The sequence below is a fragment of the Pteronotus mesoamericanus genome, unplaced genomic scaffold, assembly GCF_021234165.1.
Source record: "Pteronotus mesoamericanus isolate MK-2021 breed Mesoamerican mustached bat unplaced genomic scaffold, CSHL_Meso_final contig_98, whole genome shotgun sequence".
Taxonomy (NCBI): Eukaryota; Metazoa; Chordata; class Mammalia; order Chiroptera; family Mormoopidae; genus Pteronotus; species Pteronotus mesoamericanus.
Window position 1 is genome coordinate 3,285,791 of NW_026555295.1, and position 20,078 is coordinate 3,305,868.

The 20,078-nt window shown below is 36.2% G+C and overlaps 1 protein-coding gene across 2 annotated transcripts; it reads left to right on the plus strand.

Moving 5' to 3' along the window:
- The first annotated feature begins 588 nt into the window (after nucleotides 1–588).
- C1D (C1D nuclear receptor corepressor) lies at nucleotides 589–18,682 on the plus strand. Of its 2 annotated transcripts, XM_054586873.1 has the most exons (6): nucleotides 589–654; nucleotides 7,803–7,874; nucleotides 13,601–13,747; nucleotides 14,477–14,543; nucleotides 14,858–14,913; nucleotides 17,560–18,682. In XM_054586873.1, exons 3-6 carry the CDS (start codon nucleotides 13,610–13,612, stop codon nucleotides 17,722–17,724), a joined length of 426 nt encoding a protein of 141 aa, XP_054442848.1. In that variant the 5' UTR covers nucleotides 589–654; nucleotides 7,803–7,874; nucleotides 13,601–13,609; the 3' UTR covers nucleotides 17,725–18,682. The 2 variants fall into 2 exon arrangements, with proteins under 2 accessions (XP_054442848.1, XP_054442849.1); XM_054586874.1 differs by lacking the exon at nucleotides 7,803–7,874 and having other exon boundaries at nucleotides 595–654.
- Nucleotides 18,683–20,078: the final 1,396 nt, after the last annotated feature.

Genomic DNA, 20,078 nt, shown 5'->3' on the forward strand with positions numbered 1-20,078 from the left:
CCAGAAGCTACTTTAATCTGGCTAGACTATAAGAATGAACCAGAAGATAACTCATTTGTTACTTAAAAAAACTAGGTATGGACATACGGGGTATTTGTTCAAAGCTGTTTGTTAAATTACGATTACGGAATAAAGAGTTAGGAATGTAAAAATGATGCTTAACTACTTACTATACTTTTAATGACAATATGTGACATTTTTGTAATTAATTTTCTTTTATGTTCTGATTGTGTTTTTCGAGACTCATTTTTAAGGATACAATGGACGTATAGTAGGAACCAGGGCCCTGGAATGAGCTCGGTGAAAGTAAAAACCTGAACAAACCTTTAGTAACGAGCATTTTTTCTTCTAGTAAAATCTACTCAACCCATATTTGGGGTTTCGGCCTAATACAAATCCAGAGAAACGTGCGCAGTGTTTCATCCCAAGCTCCTTCCACAGCTCTTTCCACAACGTCAGCCAGAAGCACTTCAGAACAATTGCCTTTGAGAGCAGAGGGAAAAGGAACGGAGAGGCGGGGCAAACAGCGGAGGGGCGGGACAAGCAGCCGAGGTCATCACAGAGCGGCGCTGACGGGACAAGCGGAGCGGGCGCCTCGTTGACGTCACCGCCGCCCGCCTGCTTTCGGGGAGACGCGAGTGGAAGGCCAGTGAGGTATTATTCGAAGCCGGGCTTTGCGTTTTTCTCGGTCTCTGCAGAAGTCTTTCTCTTGTCCTGCGGTGCCCCTTTCATCCTCCGGCTGCCTGTGAGGAGTGAGGTCGGGCCTCACAGTTTGCGAATGCGAGCTCGCTTAGCTGAGCGTTGGGGAGAACACCGCTGCGGGACCCCTGCTTCGTTTGTCCTGTGGCGCCTTCCGGGTCTTGGCTTACCTGGCCCCCTCACGTCTCTCGTGGTCCAGCTTTTCGCTTCTTATACTTTTAGCTCCACCTCTCAAATACTGGAAGGCGGAGAGTTTAAAAACACTTGACTTCACAGTTAGTTTTCAGCTGCCTTTAATCCTTGATTAAGGACCAAAGGCAAAAGGGAGAGCTGCGGGAGCGCCGCTTTCCTGTGTCACTCATTTAGATCATTCACATTCATGATCACGAACTGTCTGCCCTTGCTTTATTAGCCCACCTGAGATGGTGGGCTAATTTCGACCTTCGGTTGAAATCAGTGGTGGATAATCGCAAGATAATGGTTTCACTTTGTGGCTCAGGAATGTTCAGTGTGATTTAAACTTCTGCTGGCCGTTTGAAAAGATCTTTAACGTCTTCCTGTTTGTTGACTGATGTCCAGTTTGGCTTGATAAAGATGCAGCTATCCCAATGAGATGTTTGCTACCCACCTGTTAGCCTATTTGGACTGTCTGTTAGTAGACTGAACCCGAGACTTAGCCGTATGTTGCCTCGGCTTTGAAAATCCCTAGATAACCCCTAATAAAGTTTAGAGAACTGCTTGTAATTGAAGTGATAGAACTCATTGTTTTGTTGAAAGATAAAATAATGACAGTGTGACAAATGATTTTTAAAAGTAAAATAATTCTCAGTCAAAATGTGTTATTGCTCACTTCAGATAGCGGTGTTGTGTGTATTAAGGTTCAGAGGTGATGGTTTTTCACTTTTTACACGGCTCTTTATGTGTGTGATCTCAGCTGCTCTTTCCAAACAGTTGACCATTCTAGTATGGCTCTAAATAGTTCACATTGGATTAAGGTATTTGATTGTTTTCATTCACTAAAATAATAGCTAATATTACTAATGTTTTGATGTTTATTGGGCCATCACTCTTCTAATAACTTTTACCTATACTCATTTAACCTGCACAGTAGTCTTGTATACTGTTACGATTATTTTAGAGATCAGAAAATATGATAAGCAAGTTTCATGGTTTTGTTTTTATTTTTTAAATATTTTATTTATTTATTTTTAGAAAAGGGAGCGGAGAGAAAGAGGGAGAGAAACATCAATGTGTGGTTGCCTCTCTGGGGCCCCCCACTGGGGACCTGGCCGGCAACCCAGGCGTGTGCCCTGACTGGGAATCCAATGCGCAGTCCTTTGGTTTTCAGGCCCGCTCTCAAGCCACTGAGCCACACCAGCCAGGGCGCAAATTTCATGGTTTTAGAAAGTAATTTTGCTGCTGTATAATTTTGAAAACACGTCAAATTAAACATTAGAATTAAACAATAGAAGTAACTTCACTGTAATCTGATGTAATCATCTCAATCTTTAGCAGCCTCTTTATATCATTCTGTTATCAGACGTTTGGGTAGATTTGTTTTTAGAGGTTAATATCTTTAAAAGGATGAAGCCTATCTTAGAGGTTTTACTGTAATTCTGAAGGAGGTTTACAGGTAACACTGACATGGATTGTCTGCCAAGACAGCAATATTTATTGAGATTGTTGTATGTACATTGCATTATTGTTTTCTAAGATGATTCAGTGCAACAAAATCATTACACTAACAGAATTCTGGTGCAACATCTGCAGATGTCTCTCTGATTCCAAAAAAAAATTATATATTGGCTTTGTTCTCTCGCTTAGTTCATAATTATGTGTAACTGTACTTGGCATGGGGTGGAAACAGGCCCAGAATGTACATTACAAATTTTTTTTTTGATCTATGTGTTGACTTCCTAATATTTGTAAGTCCAAACTCTAATGTGATATTAAGATTCCCCAAAATTTGACTCCAATTTACTTTAATTTTAGTCAGTTAACAGATAGTTACTGAGTACCTACTATGTGGCAAGACATTATGTTAGTCATGTGGAGATACAAATACCACACTACATGAATCCTGCCTGTGGTTGAATAACCAGTGGAAATTTCTGAGCAGAGGAGTGATATGATCTGATTCAGACTTTTTAACAAGATCACGCTGGATGCCTTCAGAGCCACAGGTTGTTAGAGAGTGGGGTAGGTGAACGCCACGAGACTAATTAGGAAGGTGGTGTAGTAATTCAGTTGAGATGATAGTGGCTTCACAGAGTGGAAAGAAGTGACTGTGCTGAGTAGCAGTTCAATTTTGGATGTATGTCATAGGTAAAGCTAACAGATTTGCTTATGGATTGATTGTGGGTTTTAAGTGTAAGATGATTGTCAAGGGTTTGGGCTTGAGCAGCTAGAAGGATGGAATTACCATTAACTGAGAACTGGAAAACTATGAGAAGATCCACTTTGTGGGGGAAGATTACTTGAGTTATGATGTGTTATGTCTAACATGTCTGTTCGTCATCCAAGTGGAGATGTTGAGTAGGCAGTTAAGTCTGGAGTCCAGTGGGGAGGTCGTTGCTGGAAAAGAACATTTGGGAGATACCAGTGAACATTTGGTTTATAAAATTGTGAAACTGGAGATAATCATCAAAGGAGTGAATGTAAACAGAAAAAAGAAGCAGTAGAGGACCCAAATCCTTAGGCAGTTTTGGACTCCATAAGTTTGAGGTGATGAACTTGCAAAGGGACATAATGAACAGCTAGTGAGGGACAGTTTTGAGAATCTGGTGTTGTGGAATTCAGGGTGAAATGTTGTGTTCTAGTGTTAGTCAGATACAGCTGATGTATCAAGTAAAATAATGATTGACACCTCTGTATTGATCAAGAAACAAAAGAAGGAGTGTTATTGATGGACATGTGATAACTACTAAGTCTGGAGAACCTTGGGAGCAAAGAGGAAGATATGGAAACCTTTATAGAGGAGGATGCATTTGATTAGGTTTTAAAGGATTAGTAGGTTTCTCTAGGCCCAGAAGATACAGGGAGATGATATTCCAAATAGAGGAAAACGCCTCACTTCTCTCTCTTCAAGGCCATACCTCCCAGTCAGCTGTTAATTCTTTTGCCCTTCCTTATCTTTCCTCTGTGCCCACTAGCCAATTCCTCATTCGGGTAACCATTTTTCTTCTAGGCCTATTGAACATTGCTAAAGAAATTCACAAAAGACATGAATTAACATTACCCAACTTCAACTGAATCATCTCTCAGTGCCCTGACCTTACCTGGGTCCTCTCTCAGTTTCCTGACAATTCCTATTCTCTTCTATCAGTGAAGAAGGCTGATACTATTTGGAAAATTGATTCATTTGAAATACAATGTTAGAGGAGACTTCTGTGGGTACATTGGACCTCAGGAAAGACAGACAAGTGGGTCCTAGAGCAAATTAAGCCTGAAACATTACTGGAGGCGAAAATGACAAAACTGAAGCTGCCCTACTTTGGGCACATGTTTTGGAAAAGATAATAATATTGGGAAAAATAGGCAGCAGGCAAAACGGGAATACCAAATATGAGATGAATTGAGTCCATCAAAGAAGTGAAAGGCATGAGTCTATAGGAGCTGCGAAGGGCAGTTGAGGACATTGTGGACATCCCTCATTCTATTGGAGCCTTGAAGAAAAATTACATGCATATACAAGTATGTCTTCACACTCATGTATCTCTTTTCTTAAAGACAAATATATATCCTGTTCTTCAACTTTTGTTCACATTAATATATTTTAGGATTCTAAGCTCTACTTTATACCTTTTCATTGCTGCAGAGTTTCTTATTGACTGACTACAGCATAATTTATTCAGCCAGTCCTTGTGATTGGGCACATAGGTTGTTCCCTGGTTTAAAGTTTCAGTGTTTTAAAGAGTGCTGCAGTGGATGTCCTTGAACATTATCTTATATGAAAATACATATTTTGAGAAGTAAAATTGCAGCGTCAAAGAATGTGTCTGTGTATAATTTTGCCAGATTGCCCTACAAAAATGCTCAGTTTACATTCCAAGTAATAGTGAATGAGAGACTGTTTCTCCTCACCTTTGCTCGTATTAGGTTCTATCAATCTTTTTAACTTTTGCTTATTTGACATGAAAAATTGCATCTTGTTTGGTTGATTTATGTTTCTTTAATTATGAGTAAGATTGAATAACTTTATGCTCATTGGTCATCTGGATTTCTGTATTTGTGAACTGCAGGTTTTCTTTGTTCATTTTTCTTTTGGGTTTTTTTTTTTTTTTAAATTGATTTGTAGAGGCTCCTTTTATCTGTATTTACGTCACAAATATTTTCCCCTAGTTTTTCATGTGACTTTAAGCTTTGTTGGCTTTTAAAATTTATTTTCTTATGCATCCATTTTTATAAGAGCCAGGTAAAGATGTAACACTTCAGGATTTTTTTAAAGAAGGAAATTTGTGACATTCTTAAAATAATTATAGACATCCTGAAATGTCAGCCTTTGTTGGGAATGTTAGAAACACAAACCTCATGTGAAGCCACAGGCTCTGTCTTGTTTTCATGAGTTTTGTTTAGCAACTGCCACAGATCTGGCAGCACTCAGTAACCTGCCTTCCCCTCACCTTCAATTACATTTGGAATTGAGAGTAGATGTAATAGAGCTGCCTAAGTGTTCTAGACTATACTGCAGATTTAGGTACCCCCAATTTATGAACTGAATTGTGTTCTAAAAGTTACTTTGTGAGTTAGCTATCTAATCTATCTTATTTCACTACAGAAATAACATAGATAGGTTTGCTACCCTTGCTTTCAAAGTGTAATTAATCCATGAAGACTAGTTTGTTTTTTTTTTTAAGCAAATTCAAGATACTGTGCAATTTTACAGAAAGGACATTTTTCTGATGTAACTCTAATGCTATTTTCATAGATGACAAAATTGTCAGTAATTTCTTGGTGTTATCTTGTATTCAATCCATGTTCATTTTTCTTACAAAAGTATTTTTGTACACTTGGTTTATTTGACTCAAGATCCAAACAAGATCTACACATTCCATTTGCTTGTTATATCTTCAAAGTCTCCTTTTTCTCTTTCTCTAAAGCCTTTTTCTTTTCTTTCTTCATGCCATTTACTTGTTAGAGAAGCCAGGTCAATTGTCCTACAGAGTATTTCTCATTCCAGATTGCTCTCTTTGCTTTCTGGTGGATTAACTTGTTTCCCTATCCTCCATATTTCCTGTAAAATGGAAGTTAGCTCAACTAAAGGCTCAATTAAGTTCAGATTCAACTCTTTCAGGAAGTTGGAAATGCTACACAGATGATGCTGTATACATCATATTGCTTCACACCAGAAGTTTCTTAATGTGTGTTTGTCTGACTTTTAGTGAGGTGACGATAGATCCATGTGCTCAGTCAGGTAGTGTTATCCTCATCCTTCTGTTGTAACTTCCCCATCATCTGTTTATCTGCTGGCGATTGTCTGAATTTATCATTTCACTAAAGATTGCACAATGGTATTTTGAAAAAAAGTTGATATTTCTTTCACATTTGTTAGCTGGAATTTGAAATCTAGTTTTATTACTTGGGAACCTGACAATCAAGAATAACAAAGTTGCTGTGGGAGAATGCTGTCAGAACAGCAACTTGCGATGCTGGGAATATACACCTTTGCTGTAGTTCTGGTGGCTTAAAGGGGTGTGATGGTCTTCTTGATGTGTTAGTGTGGCTAGAGTGCTGTCCTCAGATATTTAGTGAAACCTCAGTCTAGGTGTTGCTGTAAAGGTATTTGTAGATGTCATTAAAATCCACAGTCAGTTGACTTTAAATTAGGGAGATTATTAGGCTTTACAAGTAGAGTTGAGACTTCCCTGACAAAAGGGAGATTCCACCAGTGGACAGCAGCTTCAGCTTGTAACCTAGGGTTCCAGCTTGCCCTTCCTTGAAGGCCCGCCTTACAGATTTTGAAGTTGCTTAGCCAGCCCCCACAATTGCGTAAAACAGTTTCGTGTAAGAAATCTCTTCATACGTATCTCCTGCTGGTTCTGCTGCTCTAGTTGAACCCTGGCTGGTACCAGTAACTCCCCTGATTCTTGTTCTCTGACAAAATGGAGTAGGGCGTGGGGTCAGAGTCAGAGGATCTACTTAGACTTACCGTGTAATAAATTTCTCAGACTGGGACTCCTGAGAGATGGGGAGCTGAGCAAGATGGTAGGCTGAAACAACACGTATAAACTGGGTCTGTCCTGGGCACATAGACAGAGGATCATTCTGTGTGTCAGCCACTGGTGATAAAATATCAGTGTGACACCGCCCCTCAGGTTGCTTACAGTCAAAGGGAAGTCAATCAAAGGATGTTACCAGATAGTGTTTTAAGGGACATTGTTTATCCAGACAGAATGGGAGGGTGGCACTCAGAGGGTGAAAGGTCAGAGTGAGCATGGCACATTTGGACAACTGCCATGATGGCTGTGACCTTAGGATTGGAAGAGGGGAGCCATGAAAGATGAGGTTAGTCAGACGAGCAAGGGTCACATCAAAATGGGCTTGGCATCCATTCCTGCGGGGTTTGGAATTTATCTTTACGATGGTGGGGGACAGTTGCAGAATTTTAAATAGGGGCATACCATGGCCAGAGTATCTTTGTAGAAAAATTGTATTTTGTAACATTCTAAAATTGACAGTGGAAAAAAATTGATAGTAGGAAGACTACTCAAAAGCTCTTGAGAAAAATTTAGTCAGTGAGGAGGAGAAGCTTGTGGTATAAGGAGATTAAGGCAGCCATATTGACTGATTGGATTTGGGGCCAGAGGAAGGAGTGAGGGGTGACTTCCAGGTTTCTGGCTGGACTGGCCTCCCTGAAGTAGAGAATCAAGGGGAATGTAAGGGGACGACTTCGGTTCTGTGTGTGATGCTCTGCATCCCTCCTTTTCTCCTGTGGGTGCTATGGTTTCTATAACCAGGGAGAGGAGGGAAGGAGGGACACCATCCTGTAGGGGTTACTGGGCAGGGTTCCCCCTTCTCCGCCCCTTAGTCTCTCAGCCAGACCTTACTGAGGGATGAAGAGAAGCAAATGCTCTCACGCCCTCTCCCCGTTTTCACCTCTGCAGCCAGGCTTTGGAAGGAGTAGGTGGAGGGGTGTGGACTACTGATGGAACCCCAGACAGGAGTGAGGAGCAGAGGTGAGTTCTTTTCTTCTTTCTCTTTTTTGTACATTTTACCATGTACAACCTTGGGCAAGTTATTAAAACTCAGTTTCTTGTCTATGAGGAGTAGATGAGTTAGTGTGTGTGGTGTGCTTAAAATAGTGCCGGACTTGCTGGCAGTGTAGTTCAAGTGTCTGCTGTTGCTGCTAAGACCATCCAACTGCTTCATCGTGGAGTCCCAGTAGCAGAGGGAGCAGAGGGAAGTTTCTGCAGTTCCCTCCTGCAGCTTTCCTGTGGAAGGAGCCAGTATTCAGGAACTGTCCATATAGGATGTTAGGAAAAAATCATTTGATCTGGAGAGAATCTCTGGTAATAGAAGACCCTTTATTTTTTAGTCTGCCTTGCCTTTTTTTTTTTAAAGTTAGGTAAAAGGCAAATGGTTCAGTTCAGATTTAATGAGAGTAATTATTCTTAATTACTGCCTTGCTTTTAGTGTTCACCCTAATCCATTTTAACAATGTATAACTACTTGTTTATTGGGGCTTAGGGACAGGGAATAATTGCAGGAAAAAAATCCCCATTTTGATTCTAGAAAGGGAAAATATTTTCTAATAGAAAAATTGGATGAAAAAATTTAGGTTTAGGTAAAGGCCTTTGTGTGTGTGTGTGTGTGTGTGTGTGTGTTTTCACACTTGCAATATTTGTTAAAAGCCAAAATACTTTATTAGAATATGCCTTTTTTTAAATTTAATGATTATTTTCATTACAAATTTAACATGCCTTATGAAGTGACAAAGCTTAAATGATGAAGAATGAAGAGTTAAAAAAATGAGTCTGCTTTGATTCTACTGCCTAATCCCTGCCCCTTTGCAGAGATTTTATGTTTCCTTTGAATCTTTTTCTACATATGTATAGATACAGGTTTTTAAAAACAAATGGCATATGATAGATACATTACATGTTATATACAATGTTCTATGACATTTTTCACCACTTCTCATTATGTGTTACTACATAAAGATTTACTTCTTTATTTTTTTTACTGTGAACAATATTTTATTTAGTCATTTTTATTTACAACTGAAACTCTGGGAATTCAAAATTAACATCCTTGCCTTTGAGCTTCTTATAGACATCAGAAAAACTTTCAACCTTGTGCTCCATGTTGTTCTGCTGGGATTTATCCAAATGAACCTTTATGAGCTGGCTTATTTTTAATATTCTTTTGGGCAGATATGCTACAATTCATTTAGCTGTTTCCCTATTGATGAATAGTTAGATTATTTCCAGTATTTTGTTCTGGGTTATTTATTCAGCAAATGTTTATTGACTGCCAGGCAGTGCTAGTAAATAAAGCACAAAAAATTCTATTCTCATGTAGTTACCATCTTTTGAAGTGGACAGGCAATAAACAAGTAAAATAAATACGTCAGGTGTTACTGAGGACTGTAAGGTAGAGAAGGACATACATAGGGAGTGCCGGGGTGTGCGTTTTTAACAGACAGTGGTTAGGGAAGGTTTACCAATACATGCCACTGCAGTACGATCTGGCAAGTAAAGTAACAAGCTCTGAAGCTCTTGCTGGGGGAGGAAAGGAGGAGCAGGACATTTTGTGAAGGTGCGAAGAAGTACAAAGGCCCTGAGGTAGGGACATACCTGTTGTGATTGTGAGGGGAGCAGTGATGCCATCCTGGCGAGTGTAGCCTGAACAAGGGGTAGAGTGGGAGGAGCTGAGGTCACAGAAGGATGCAGGGAGGGCAAATTATGTTGGGCTTTTTAGGGCGTTGTGAGGACTTTGTCTGATACTCTCAAGTGGTAAGCCTTTGGAAGTTTCCAAGCAGAGGTATGACAGATTTGGAGTGACCACTCTGCTTTTTCTTGATAATAAACGACCAGACTGGAAACAAGGAAGTCATTTAAGAGGCTATTGCAATAATCTAGGCACAGCACAGAAATGGCTTAGACTGCGCTGGACCAGGGTGGTAGCAGTAGAGGTGGTAGGATGAGGTTAGATTCCGAAGATATTTAAAGACAGGGTGAGAGAGAAAAGAGTTCAGGACTTCTCTGAAATTTTAGGTCTGGACAGCTGGAAAGGTGGAGTTACCATGAAATGAGGTGGGGAAGATTAGAATAGGCAAGATTAGGAATTTGGTTTTGGGCACATTATGTTTGAGAATCCATTAATACCTAATATTGAGTAAGGAGCTGGAAATGGAGATTTGGAATTCAGTAGGGAGGTCAGAGCTGGGGATACAGACCTGGGAGTCATCAGTTTATTAATGCAGTTTAAAGCCCTGAGCTCACATAGGGAGTAAATTAGAAAAGAAAAGAGAATTAAGGACAGGCCTTGGGAACTCAAAGTTAAGAGACTAAGGATATGAGAAGGATGTTGCAAAAGACACCAAGAAAGCAGCCAGTGAGATAGGAGGGGAGCCCCCCCAAAAAATGATGCATTGGAAACCAAAAGAAGGGAGTCAGTGAAGTTGAATGATGAGAACTGACCATTAAACTTAACGATAAGGCAATGTGAGTGACCTTGACAAGAGCAATTTTGAGTGAGAAGCAGGGGGCCTGTCTGAATTAGATTAAAAAATGAATGGAAGGAGAGGGATTGGACTGTTGGCATAAGCAGTTCTTTTGAGAAGTTCTAAAAGGGAGATAGAAAAGGGAGAGCTTTAGCCCTGGCAGGCGTGGCTCAGTGGATTGAGTGCTGGCCTGTGAATCAAAGGGTCGCCAGTTTGATTCCCAGTCAGGGCACATGCCTGGGTTGCGGGCCGGGTCCCCATTCTGGGGCGCACAAGAGGCAACCGCACATTGCTGTTTCTCTCCTCCCTCCCTTCCCCTTTCTCTACAAACAAACAAACACACAAATAAATATTTAGAAAATGGAGCTTTAACTGGAATGGGTTATGTAGTGAAGCTGTTTCTTTTTTTTGGCTAAGATGGAGAAATGAAATATTTTAAGATTTATGGGTAATGATCCAGCAGAGGGAAAAATTGATGCAAGAAAAGTGGGGGAAATACAGAGAAGGGTTTGAAGAGTCCGTTCAGATAAATTTGTATGTATATATACAAGGATTTCTGCAGGCTAGATTCTTGAGAGGGTTTCCTGAGTCAAAGGGAATGTGCATTTAAAAAATCTGTACCAATTTATATTCCACTTTCAGTGTATGCCCTTGCTAACATTGATTTTTGTAATCTTTAAAATTACTACCAATCTGATGAGCAATGTCGTCATTATTTTAATTTGTTTAATGCTTTTTAGGAACTCAATATACTCTAACTAACCGTTTGTTATATTCTGGCAAATATTTTCCCCCAAGTTGTTTCTTGTAACTTTTACCATATAGTTTTTTAGTTTTTATGTAGTTAAGTCTGTCAACCATCTCCTTTTATAGCATTTGGGTTTTATTTGGATTATATAAATATTTTATATAATCTTTTAATATGTTTATTCATTTACCTTTTGCATTCATCTGGAATTTATTTTTGTGTATATTATGAAATAGATGTCTTAAGTTTTCCATCTTTTTCTATGTCCTTAACCAGTTAAATACCATAAGACTTAACTGTTTCTTGAAGGTTTAGAAGAAATCACCTATAATACCTTTTAGGTTTGGATCCACTTTGAAGGGTAGATCTTTGACTTCCTTTAAATTTTTTCCTTATGATTAATTATCTATTTGTGTATATACTTCTTCTAGGTTACTTTTGCTAATTGATTCTTTCCACCAGCCCTTCATTCTTTTTATTTATATTTTCAAATTTATTAGTTTAGAATTTTACATAAGGAGAAGAAATACTGAGTCTTCTCTATGTTTGTGGTATATCCCTTGTACTGACAACCTTTACCTGGACAGCAGATGCTGCAGCCACCCTTTGAAGGCCTAGAGATTGGGTCAGCTGTTTTCAGCCCTGTGGCCTAGCTCTTATTGCCTTGGTTTTGGGGTTATTCATAGAGTCTCCCCATTTGTTTGTAAGGGATTGCGGGCTCCTTGTTTGTTTCCTATCAGTTTTATCCTGTTTGCTCTTACAAAACTCTCTGCTGTTGAGATTTGCTGATTGGTGTGTGCCCTTTTTGGTTTTCAGTATTACTATGGATTTATTTTTATATTTCTTTTACCATTTTGGAGAGGTTTTTGGGAGGGGTGAGAGGCAAATACATGTTTTCAGTTAGCCTTTTGAATTAGTAAGTCACACTTCTTTCCTGTGCACTTTCCTTTTATCATAGTTCTTTGTTTAATTGCTGGTTGCACAGTAGTTGGAAAGTAACTTTACAATGCAAGTAGTGATAGTCAGATGTACCTCCCTTTTTTTTGTAAATGAACCCAGATGTCTCAGTGGAATATATATTTGTTGAATAGAAATGTTGGTATATTGTGGCTAAAATTCAAATAATACTTTTTAAACTTAAATTACATAGTCATAACATTTAGAAGTATAATGGTCCTTTACAGATCATTAGACCATTTTATGGATGAGGTATTTTTGAGGCCCAGAGAGATTCAGTGATTTATCTAAGGTGATAAAGGCAGTGGTCAAGCAAGATGGAAAGCCCAAGTCTTTTTACTTGGATTCTGCTATGTAATGTGCTTTTTTTTAACCACATTCTTGCTGTTCCCTTTAGCTATGTAATGAAAGAGGTATTTTTCATCTAATAAAATTTTTTTTTTAAACCTAAAGGTGGTATGTATGGCTTAGAGTTGCTCCTGAAATTTGGTCTTAGATACCATATGAAGTATGTTGATGTGGATTTTGCTTTTTCTCACAGAGATATTAAATATTATGATTAAATGTGAATTTTAAAAGAATGGGATGTCAAGGTATGCTCTAGCCTAAATGAAAACCATATAGTTTATTTCTCCCAAGTTTTCTCTTTTCTGCTTTATGTGATTTATGGACTTTTTGAATTTCTTAATATTTTAAAGAAGGTTAAGGAATATATATATGAAAATATAAATATAGACTTGAAAAATGATTTTAGTGCTAAATAATCATAAGATTATTTTAGACCTAGCATTTCTCATATTTTAGTTTTATATATCATGCTGCTAGATAAACACCTAAATTTAGAAGGCTAAAATATATATATTCTTTAAAAAAAAAAGCTTTGCTTATTTTTTTCAGCAAGCATTAGGGGATATACTTCGATAGACATTTAAAAAAATTTATTCATTGATTTTAGAGAGAGGAAGGGGGATGGCGGTAGGGGAGAGAGAGAGACAGAGAGAAAGAGAAACAGATTTGTAGTTCTACTTATTTATGCATTTGTTGGTTGATTCTTGTATGTGCCCTGACTGGGGATTGACCCCCAATCTTGATGTATTGGGATGATGCTCTAACCAATTGAGCTACCTGGCCAGGGCAAAGAGAAAGTTTTTTAAATGTAGGATTTTGATTATTTATATTCCATGTTTGGTAGTTAGTTCTTGGAAAGCATGGAAAGGTTGATATATGTAGCATTAGTAAACTTGGGTGGGTCTCATCCCTGTTCTCCACCTCCCTGCTTCGTAGGCAACTTAAGAAGAGGGGAAGTTTAAATGTAGTTGCTTTAGAATTATATACTAAGATTTGTTTAATTGCCTTCAAGTTTTAACTCTATTAGCACTTTGAAGTACATGGTATTGATCTTTTTTTTTTTTTTTTTGGTAACCTTTAAAGAGCAATCTCTGTCTCCAATATGATTTTTTTTTTTTTTTTTTTGTAACCTAAAGAGCAATATCTATCTACAGTGTGGATTCTAAGAATTTACTTTTTTCTAGTTGGTCATAATGGCAGAAGAAGAAATTAATGAAGACTATCCAACAGAAATTCATGAGTATTTATCAACATTTGAGAATTCCATTGGTGCTGTAGATGACATGTTGAAGACCATGATGTCTGTTTCCAGAAATGAGTTGTTGCAGAAGGTACTTCAAAAATGTAATTTCTAAAAATGTAATTCCTAAAACAGAGTGCTGTGTTAAGAAATAGATTAATGATATATGCATGCTCCTTTCCCCCTTTCTTTCAATTTTATAAGTGTTTGGGTGTTTTTAGGGGAGAAAATAAAACAAAACTCCAACCTTAGGAAATACCTCTTAACTATATTTTATTTTGACTTGGTTGGGGGGGGGGCGGGGAAAGGACCACTCATAGCATTCTTTTCCACAGACTCTATATTTGACCTTTTAAGTATTACAATGATGTTATCAGGGTTCTGGAAATCCTATAGGACAAAAAGAGTAAATTGACTTTGACAGTCTAAAACAAATCTCATTATGTTTCTTCTGTCTTTGGTATTGCCTAAGCATTTTAGCCTGCTTCTTATACATAAATGCATCATGTACAATGTTCATATTGATAAATTACTTTTGACATACAAAGCCCAGATCGTAACTCCTGAAATTAAAATAATTCAAAAGAATTTTTCCTGGATTATACACATTCCTTGTCTAACTAAAGATGGTACCCTGAACTGAAAATTTGTGGCAAAAATCACTAGTTACCAAAACTTTTTCTTTTTGCAAATTATTTCCAGATCATTTGATTATTGGATTATAAGAAGTGAAAAAAATGTTTCTTTGATACATTGTGCTTGATGAAAGTTTAAAATATGTGATGGTTCTCAAAGTTTGAATTTCTTTTCTCTCTAATAGTTGGACCCACTGGAACAAGCAAAAGTGGATTTAGTTTCTGCTTACACATTAAACTCAATGTTTTGGGGTACGTATATTACTTTGGAGTTAATTAGAAGGCAAATTATTTATTGAGTCAAGGGTGATTTATTTTTAAAATACTAGCAGTTTATATACAGTTATACTTTATGATAACTTTAATAGTCAGATATTTATTTCTTTTGAATCAGAATATGAAATGCCTGTGAGCCACACACATATTTATTATTACATAGAGGGTGAATAATTTTGGATTTAATCAATCATTTGTGTGACTTTTCTTTTTTGTAACTAGAATTTCTTTAATTAATGCTCTTAATTAATATATACACCACTCTATTTTATGAAATCTTTCTCTTATAGTTTATTTGGCAACTCAGGGAGTTAATCCTAAGGAACATCCAGTAAAGCAGGAATTGGTAAGATTCAGTCGATTTTTTTTTTTTACTTTACATGTGTTTGTTATAGTATTCCTGAAGTTAAAGTGGCAGTACCTTTATCACACTAAATGTGGAGAATAAAATTATTTAGAGTTGAAATTATGAAAGTGAGTCAGATTCCATCATGTCTTTAGTTTTTCTTTTTCTTATACTTGTCAGAGAATTGGTATTCCATATATTCTATAAATCTCTGGATGGGAAAAATATGTTATGATTCTAGTAATTATTTATAACTTCCATATTATTTTTCCTATAAATTCTTGAAACCCTGTTCATCTCTACAACTGCCTCCCCTTTTTTAAAACTCTTACACAATTCTTAAAAGTATATTCTAGTTGATTTACTAGCAAAGACGGGAAAGTTTCTCCCCCCCCTTTTCAATTCTTCCATTAATTCATTTTCTCAGCAGTAAAGAATCCAGTTCAGCAACAAAGCTAAAAGCTTTTTTGGCACCAGTTGTATGTGTACTGTCCAGTAATTCTGCATTAGTGACATATTTACAACCTATAATAAATCTTCTAGGTTTGTCTTTGTATTCCATTTGGATGTATAAGTACCGTATATAAGGTCTGGTAACTTAGTTTATGCTGACTTCAAAAATTAAATCAAATCATTCGATTTAAAAGAGAAAAATTAGAAATCAAACTTATGGTTACCTTCTTGGCTTTATGAATAAGAATAATAATTTATTCTTTGTGTTTATAAAATATAAGGTAAATATATATGTGAATACACTTGACACTGTATTATTGTCCTTAAGCCTTACAGTAGTTGATGTGTATGTTATATACCACTTAGTAAAGAGAATATAACAGTAAAATACGTGGTCATTGTGTTTAAAAAAATGAATCAATCAGATATGTTGTCTTTATTTTGTTAATGTGTGGACTATTTTCTTCTTTTAAAGTTCTTGGGGAAAAATGTATTTTTAAATATAGACATTATAAAAAATACTTAAAGCAAAATATAAAGTAGTATGATACACAGATCTTGTTCTGAGCAGTGATACTGGCTGTCAATCCTAAGAAGTGTGTATTGCGTCATCTCTTTTCAACTTTCTAATATAGACTTTACATTTGTAAAATTTCCCTTTTTTTTTTTAACACAAAGTTATTTGGGGTATTTTAATACTTGGCTCTGTCACTGGCAAAAGAAAAAGTCATCTGCCTTCTTTCTCCCTCGGAACCCATTTTATGGAGGAGTACATTCATATTCTGGACAAGGGTCGACAGATAAAAAGAATACATAAACCTTTTCTCCTTCTCTGGCCTTGTGGCAGACATCACTAATTGACCACAGAGTTAATGTGTGAGAGAGATCATGAATGGGGAAAGGCATTGAAAATAGCAAATTGATTTGTTTAACAAATATTTGAGTGCCTGGTAGGGGCCAGGCATTATTTTTAGGTGAGGTAGTTCCTCAGTGAATAAAGCCTTTAAATATCCCTGTCCTGTGGCAGATGTCAGGCTCTCCAGTGGAAGGAGGCAGTTAACATAATAAAGCAAACAAACAAACAAATAAATACATCCATATGAATATATGGTATGTTAGGGGACATATAGTATATGTTATGCGAAAAAATAAAAAATAGTGCACTGTAAAGGGGGAATTGTGTGTCTGGATAGGATTACCATTTTAAATGGCATCTGTTGGGCCGGCTCAGTGGCAACATAGAGCCTGTTGACGAGGTTAACACTTGAATTGACTGGAAGGAAGGGAGGGAGTGGCTCTCTGGGTGTTTGGCTTTAGGTCCTTTGAAGGGCTGGAGTGGGTGTGTGTTGTGAGGGCTTTGGCTTTTACTCAGAGAAATAGGGGAACATGGAGAGTTTTGAGCAGAGTTGTCAGTCTTTTACAATGAAAAGATTCTGAGGTTCTGCATTTTTCTGAGTATGGTAATGTCACTATTTTGATTATTTTAATGAAACTTGCTTTTAAGCAGTGATCAGTCATTTGCTATTTTATGGCTCTCATTACCTTTATTTCTCCAATTGAAATATAGAATAGCCCTTCATTCTGATTAATGATCTCAGAAGATTTTAATGGTATGGCAACCTATTCGATTAGAACTGTATATATCATTAGAAAGTTTGTGCTTATCAATCAAAACTGAAATTGAATAAAAGATTTTGTATTTTCATTCTGCTTAATTTAATTTTGACACTCTAGGGTAATATTAAAAAAAAAACTTGCCTCACCCATTTTCTGTTTAGAACATTTTTGGAGTTTAGTTTGTGTGTTGCAAGTATATGAGAGCTCTATTTTAGATTATAGATTTCAGGTAAATAAGAGCTAATATGTGGATTTAGGTTAATGCTAAATTGAAGAACATATGACTACATATAAACAGTTCAATGTTTATCTCTGTAGTGATGTCTTAGGGTAGTTTTCCCTCCTTTGAAATACTCAGAACACTTTTGAAATGACTTTTTAATGTCTATATTTCCCTCGACTATGAACTCTAGGAGAGTACGGAGCATATTTATCCTACTCGCTTACACTTCCTAGTTCCACTCAGTAGGCAGTGAGTAGATGTCTATTGGATTTAACTGAGGTACAGTATAGTAAAATTTACTGGTGGTGAACAGCTTAGTAAATCTATTGCTTTTCTTCTTTTTTTTCTTTAAGGAAAGAATCAGAGTATACATGAACAGAGTCAAGGAGATAACTGACAAGAAAAAGGCCGCCAAGCTGGACAGAGGTGCAGCTTCAAGATTTGTAAAAAATGCCCTCTGGGAACCCAAACCTAAAAATTCATCCAAAGTTGCCAATAAAGGAAAAAGTAAAAAATAGCCTTTTGGTTTTTATGTACACATGTTCAGAAGTACATCATTTTTATTGTTTTACACAAAATAGATGATTATGTGGAAATGTGTAGTTTAAATGTATTCCTTATTGAATTCATATATAAAATTTACATTTAAATTTGTAATGCTAAATACATTTCTCCCCAGAAGGATTAAGTTGTCTTTATTGATTTTTCTATAGAGCACTGTGAGATTTTTAACATTGTGGTATATTTTATATTTATAGTTTACCATCTCTCTTGACTGGACTCTTGTTTCCTTACATAGGTCAACTTTTCAAGTACCATTTTATAAGCAACTATGAAGTTTAAGTTAAATGTTCTTTGTAAACATTTGTCTATTTTACATGAATGACTTTATGAAGTATGCTTTCTAAAGGCTGAAGTTAAAATACATCTGTTTTCACTATGTACAAGAAAAAGTGAAATGACCTAAATGTCCTTTTTTTTTTCCCTGTATGGTTACTTCATCATGTTTTCATGATTTTGGAAATTGCGTCTTTTGATATTTAAAGTGTGAATTTAAGACTTTAAGGTTATACTTTACTTTTTGGCACTTTGCCTCTATGTCTCACTTAAAGTAAAATATATTCTCATTAATTATAGATGGGAAATGAGGTTGTATATTGATTGCTGAATTTTGGCATAATGACTCTATCCTATCAATAAAGGCTGTAAATGTTGTGTAGCTGACCTGTTTGTTCTTTTCTTTTGAGTAAACTTGCCCTTGAAAGTAGGAAGATAGGTTTTAGAAATCATTAGGAATAGAGAAAATCACCAGTTTTGTTTCTCATGCATAGTACACATACTTCTATTGGTCTCACTTTTCCAGATTGTTTGATTACGTTTTTGAGGATATACCGAGTACTGTACATAGAAGTGTTTGGAACAACTTTCTGTGTTACATAATGCTACTTAAGCAGAGGAGAAATTCAAATGATATTATATTGTGTTTATACTCAGATTTGTTTTTTCTGAAATATTTGTTACAGATAATTCTAATATTAAAATTACTTTTTATGTCTAAGCCTATGAATTTTCATTATATTCCCTTAATGCTTTCAGTCTTTGAATCCACATCATGTGTAGGAATGCCAAGTGCAGTAAAGCACTTTAATTTTTGAAAAAGAAGTTGTTAAAATTTTCTGTGTGATTAATTTTCCATAAGTAACCTTGAATAAATGGATTTCTTGATTTATGGTAGCTGATATTGGAAATGGTCTTAAAATGTAATGGATTTTGTAAAGCATGTTGAACTCTTTCTATGACAGATGAAGAGGAAGTCACTGATAGATGCAGAAAGTCTTTGGGCTCAGATGTCAGTTTTTGAAGTGGAAGAACATTTGTAGTAATTTCATTCTTTTTCCCTCCATTGCAATTTTTGGCATTTTAAAAAAGCAACTTCTTTATGAGAGATACATATGTTATTAAAATTCGGTGGAGTATACATGAGGCCTTATTAATTGCAAAGAAACTTACAACTTGCATTTCTGTATGTTTCTAATTTCATAAAAATATTTACAATTTATAGAAAACCATTAGCTAAATTACAGGTTTTTGAAAATCCAACTCCATAGTCTGTTAAATTGGAAATTCTTAGGTGAATAATTCTTTCAGTGTTTACTGTTTGAAATAAAAAAGTTTGAGTGTATGCCATTTTAAATACTTAGCACATAGTAAGGAGCTGAATAGTAGTAGTGCATTGGGTTGCTTATTTGTTGTTTATTCATTTCACATACACTTAATGACATTTCCATTGCCAAACTGCTCGGTTCTAAATAAAACAACCCCAGCCTTTATTTTTATAGTGTTACTGAAAAAAAGTAGTCTCTTTGTTCAATTGAGATTTTCAGTTACTGGAAAATTTATGACAAATTGTGCTCATTAACCTTAGAAGAACCATAAAGGGTGAGGGGTTGATCTATTTGACTCTGCTACAGTTATTGTTAACGTAGTTTGTTCCAAATGACAGTCTGCTCTAAGTTTAGATGTTAATTACACCTTTTATTAATCTCTTTGGGAATTAACAAGTTGGAGAGGTTATAGCTATAGATATTTTTAAGGCTAGAATTATAGACTATTAATCTAATACTAAATAATGAGATTTTGTCTTTTAATATTATTTTAAGTACAATTTTCTTCGTATTCATAGTTTCAGGATGAGGATTCACTTTAGTAAAGTAGAATATGTTAAGAGGAAAATTGATGCTTGAATTAATGGTTTACATTCCTGGAATTAGGAGGTTATGGCAAGTTGATTGGTTTTTATAATACCCTATAGATTAAAAAAATTGTTCTTTTTAGCTGTTAGGAGTGGATTGGCATTATTTGTAAATAAGGC